Below are 5,622 nucleotides of genomic sequence, written 5' to 3'. Positions count from 1 at the left end.
CGTTCTGGGCACTGCAAACACAGTATTCTGGACATAGTGCAGACCGCCGGTTCCGGCTTTGGCGTATTGTTCCATCGTTGCATTTGATTATAGGACGTCAGCTAGTTTCAGCAAGATTATCATTAGTCAATCGTAACACTGCTACAAGTCTGAGATACCATATTGCGAAGTGAATGCAACTCTTGGCTTCCTATCTCATCGCTCGCGAAAGTGTTTGTTGCAGGACCTTCTCAGAGGTCGATTCCTGGAGCACCGTGTGGATCAGTTGCTTGTTTTTGTAATTAAGTTTTGCTATTGTATTTGCTGTTTTACAGCAGGTTTCACAATTTTTTATATTATTGCCGTTCCTGGCGTGTAAGGCCTTCAGCTGCGATTGTAGTCATTTGCTTTAAAAGTCTAATTTTGTATTTGTATTTTAGCAGTAACCCTTAAAACCTTATTTACTGCCGTTCCTAGCGCCTGTCGCCTTCTGCTGTCTTTTTAGCGACTTACCTTAATATTTAAACACCTGTAATTAGTAAGTTGTAGCGAGTTTTAAACAATTCTTAATTTATTGCCATTCCTGGCGTCTAAGACCTTCTGCCCAGATCACAGTGGCTTTCTTTTAAAACATTATCTGTTTTATCTGTATTTAATGGTGATTTTCTAAATTGTAACGCACTGAAAACACTGTTACTTACACAGTTGTTTATTCCTTCATTAATAACGTGTGGTATTTTTATTTACTGATGAGCCTGGAATTATTTGTTTAAAATACATAGCGTGTGACTGAAAAAGGCAACCAATAGTAACTGATTACGGCTCCGTCGACAATCGTAACTGAATCTTGCCTTCCCTTAAATATCAGGTGACAAACAATGCAAAGAATTTACCTAGGCATTTGGAGACGACGCTGTATGTGGATGTCAGGTGCCGAAATTACACTCAGACACGTTGTCACAAGTAAGCACTTAGGCATCACATTTAAAAAAAGCAAATATATGTTATTTTGATTATGGGCTCAATAAGAGCCATTGCACATCCATGTGAGAGAATAGTACATTACATATGAAACTAAGAAAAATATCATAATGTATTAATTGCATTTCTGATTTCAAGCATTTATCGCGTGTAATAAAATTAGCTCACATATGGCACTATAAGATAGACATAAGAATTTTTTTAAAGAAGGTTTAGGTTCGTTTTATTTAGTGTAATGTTAAGAATAATTAAAATATTTTTAGAAATCCTTTTAAACCCGATACTCATAATATTAAGAATAATTAAAATATTTTTAGAAATACTTTTGGACCCGATACTCATTTAGCCTCGTTTTATGTACTTTTATTTTAAGATTAATTAAAAAGATTGACATGATATGTAATTCTGGGTGAAATTTACGATAAGGAATTGTTGTAAGAGTGCTCTAAAATTATGCTGATTTGGGCACTGGCCATATTCTGTTACATGGTGCCATTTTTGACATTAGTCATGCTGGATGAGTATCATGTGAGCATATTTGTCCTAGCACAGGGATATGTAAGAGTGAATTTGTAATAATAGATCAAAGGCTCAGTTTAAGAGCCAGTGCAATTCAATATTGTGCAATAATTGTATGTTGGTTATGCAGAACATTTAAAAACTCGATGGGTAGCAACTTCATTCAAAGTAGATAACAGTTTTTTTTTATTTGTTTATTTGAGATGCCATCTTCAAGTATTCAGCAAAAATTGGCTAACATGATCCATGGCTTAGACGCCAGAAGCTTGTTGGATCCAGGACCTCAGGTTGGCTACGTTGGTGTAAACGCCCGGGTAGTTGGCCAAGGCGCATCCGTAACCAAAGGAGACGATGCCCACCTGGGTGGAGCCGGACACCAGAGGACCGCCGCTGTCTCCCTGGCAGGCGTCCTTTCCGCCTCCGGTCACACCTGCGCAGATCATGCGGCTGGTGATGCTGCCATACGAGCGGTTGCACGTGTTGCGGTCAATGATCTGGACGTTCACCGCCAGCAGCGTGTTGGAGGCGCTGCCGCCAGATGAGGTTGTTCCCCAACCGGTGGCTGTTACCGACGTTCCAGCAGAGGGCTCCGACGAGGTCAGACCCACGGCCTGCACGTTGCTGTTGAAGCTGAAGGCGTTGGATACCTGCAGGACGGCGATGTCGTAGTCGTAATCAGAGTAGCTTGCGTGCATGTAGCCGGTGGCGATGTTGTGGGTGGTGCCACCGCTACCCCTGGTGGAGGTGCCAGCGCGCAGCAGCATCTGGCTGGTGGAGTAGCCGTCTACACAGTGGGCCGCGGAGAGAGCCCAGGTGTTGCTGATGATTGAGGCGCCACACATGTAGTTGCCTCTGCCGAGAGGAAGACAATGTGCTACAGTAACATTTGCGGCGTCTCATACCTTTGGATGTGCAGTCTCACTAGGTTACAAAATAATATGATATTCTCGAATTTACTGCCGTTTGAAGTTGTTAAATATGCACCTGTTTGTGGACGGGAATTCCTTAACCATGGCAACACAAAATAATTAGTAAAAATATTTTCAAAACCATGCTACTTTAGGTTATTTTCTAAGACGACTGGAGTAGGAAATATCTATATCTACACTTTATATATGAACTACGTAACATGGCAGTGATTCGAAAAAAAGGCAGTTCTGTTTGGAGAATTGTTTACTTATTCAGTTATATCAGGGTTCCAATGTGTAACAGTACGGAGCAGGACGGCGATGACGTAGTTGTAACCAGAGTATCCCGCGTGCGTCTTGACTGTTTCTCACGCGACTGCTTGTCTCAGAGCTTCTAACCACCTCAGCATTCGCTCAACATGAGTTTATTTGGAGTTTGGAAACAGCCGCCCAGCTTGTAAAGAATATTGAATTACGCCTATTAAGTTCAATAAGAATGATGCACACTGACGGAAAAAAATCGCAAAACCACAAAATTACTAATGTACAGTAATGTATTTTCGGAAATACATTTGCCTAGGTAACAAACGTAAGTGACTAACATTGCAGAATCGCAGGGTAATGTAAGAACGAGATGAAACGTGAAACTCTGTTACATTAATAACCGGTGTTAATGCCAGAATACTGAATGCAAGCATGCAAACGTGCATTAATTGGGATTTTGTACAGGTGCTGGATGTCAGTTGATGGGACTTGCTCGCTCAGTACACTGACGGTTAATCCTGTTTTTAAATGACACTGGAGGTTTCGTCCGATGATCACTCATATGTGTTTGATAGGAGACTTATTTGGTGATGGAGCAGGCCTGTGTAACTTGTAGACAGACTGTAGAGCATGTTACATTACAAAAATAGTGTGTGGGCCAGCGTTATCCTGTTGGAAAACATTCCCTGGAATGCTGTTTATGAACGGCAGAGCAACAGATGGAATCACAACATTGGCTTACAAATTTGCAGTCAGGTTGAGTGGAGTAACTACGTGAGTACTCCTGATGTCATACGAGATCGCACCCCATACCATGAGTCCTAGTCTAGGTCAGGCCCTCAACTGCCCTTTTTGTAACCAACACACTGCCTTCACTGGCACTGAGGTAGAACCAACTCTCATCAGAAAACATCGCAAACCTCCACCCTGTCCGCCAATTAGCTCTCGCTTGACACCGCTGAAGTAGCAAATGGCGATTGTTTGGAGTCTATGGAAAACACGCTACAAGGGATCTTGCTCGGAGATGTCGTTGAATTAACCCATTCGTAACAGTTCGTTGTGTCACTGTGGTGCCAATTGCTGCTTAGATTGCTGCTGCAGATGCAGTACGATGCCCAAGAGCCATGTGTCGAATGTGATGATTTCTCTGATGATAATGCCTTGTGGCCGTCCGGTACCCGTTCTTCTTGCGACCACACATTCTCCTGACCACCGCTGCTGGCAGTTGTGTACAGTGGCTACATCCCTCACAACTCATTCTGAGATATCGCAGAAGCAACATCAATCTCCTCGCAGCCCTACTGCACGACCTCGTGACTCAGTGAGATGTTGATAATGGCGTCTTTGTCGCCTTAAAGGCAATCTTGAATAACTTTAACTCACCACGTCCAGTCTCAAAGGTAAGTAGCACTTAAGACCGCTACAGCGTGTATTTAAAGCAAAACCTGCTCTGCATCTTCATAGTAGTGCCTCTACTGCCAGTCCTACGCGACTGGCACAAAATGTGAATAGAAATCATCTTTCAGCGTCTTTCAGAGGTATAAAGATACCTACCATCTTTCGCTTACGTCACTCAACTCTTTCTTGGTACTGCGATATTCTTCCCGTCTGTGTATTTCTAAAAGATGTGCTCAGTATCCACTTCACATCCTAAGCACACATTCCACACAATTCAACTGAGATTCTTTGCAGATCAGCAGGTTAGGCAGTAAAGGCACCCCACACCACAAAGCTAAATCGCTTGAACATGGACAAATGCCTGCCTGTTCTGTCACAACTCTCCTTTACGCACAGACGCCTATCAGCAGATACAGGAAACAATGAACTGCGTAAGGGAGTGCTATATTTTTTGGATGTCAATTTCTGTCACCTGGAAAAGTGTACAAGCGACGTAGCACTTCAGCAGATTTTGGAAACTAACAGCTTTATACATCTGCTGTAGGAAATCAGATTTTGAAATTGCTTTACAACATTAGTCACTTTTAGTATCTAACGAGAGAGAATGTTCCTAGTCTTACCTCACGTATTGTAACGAACAATATTTTTCGGACGATGTTCTCACTTTGCCAGTGTCGCCTACAATGCATTACATTGCGTTTAATTCTTCTCTAGGCACTTGGACATTACAAAAACAGTGTCTGGGCAAGCATTATCCTGTTGGAAAACATTCCCTGGAACGCTGTTCATGAACGGCAGAACAACAGGTAGAATCACAACCTCAGCGACAGGCTCTAAACATGCATAACCAAGGCTTTAAGGTAAGTAACATTTAATATTTTCGAGGATACAGAATTTACAAACGAAATAGACTGTTCTGATCACTTCGCCTCTAGAAACCTAAAAGTTAAACTGACTGAGAACTTACATGGTGAAGTAGAGCTGCCACGGGTACTGGGAGATGCTGACAGCGGAACCACCGACGATCCGGCCATCCAGACGAGGCCTCCAGGGCTTGCTCCCCTGGATGGGTTTCACCAGGGGAGACGTAGAGGCGCCACAGAGGGCCGCCACCAGGAGTAGGACCAAACCAGTTCGCAACATCTCTGCAGGAGCGCCTTGTGCTGATGGCGAACGTGTACGCTTATATATACCCACGAATTTACGCCATAGAGAGATAGGAAAAACCCTCGGAAGGTGGCCTTCAGTATGTCATTTCTGTACACGGTTCTTTGTTTTTCCCTTTCGTCAATGTTTATCTGTTACATTAAACAGAATCTGATAAGAGTACTCGACACAACTCTTTCCTCTTTACTGCCTACGGAAAAATCACTTACCTGTCCTTGAATAGCACATCAAAGAACTCATAATTAACAGACTCTTAACGGCTGATAAGGGCATCCGCGATTGTAAGGGGACACTACAGATCAAGCTCGGCCTCCAGTCCCTTGCTAGATCGTTATCTGGAGCACAGACATTTTATTCAGAAAATATTTCTCACATCTATCTAAAAATAAATTCAAGCATAGCGAAC

The 5,622-nt window shown here is 42.8% G+C and overlaps 1 protein-coding gene across 1 annotated transcript; it reads right to left on the bottom strand.

Annotated features, from left to right (window-relative positions):
• Positions 1-1,647: 1,647 nt before the first annotated feature.
• LOC126272495 (trypsin alpha-3-like) lies at positions 1,648-5,214 on the bottom strand. Its single transcript, XM_049975383.1, has 2 exons — positions 5,017-5,214; positions 1,648-2,331 (listed from the first exon to the last, which is right to left on the bottom strand). The coding sequence occupies exons 1-2, from the start codon at positions 5,190-5,192 to the stop codon at positions 1,731-1,733; spliced, it is 777 nt and encodes a 258-aa protein (XP_049831340.1). The 5' UTR covers positions 5,193-5,214; the 3' UTR covers positions 1,648-1,730.
• Positions 5,215-5,622: the final 408 nt, after the last annotated feature.

This window comes from Schistocerca gregaria, chromosome 5 (assembly GCF_023897955.1).
Source record: "Schistocerca gregaria isolate iqSchGreg1 chromosome 5, iqSchGreg1.2, whole genome shotgun sequence".
Classification (NCBI taxonomy): domain Eukaryota; kingdom Metazoa; phylum Arthropoda; class Insecta; order Orthoptera; family Acrididae; genus Schistocerca; species Schistocerca gregaria.
Note: the sequence above shows the minus strand (reverse complement) of the source record. Positions and strands in the feature narration are given on the sequence as shown.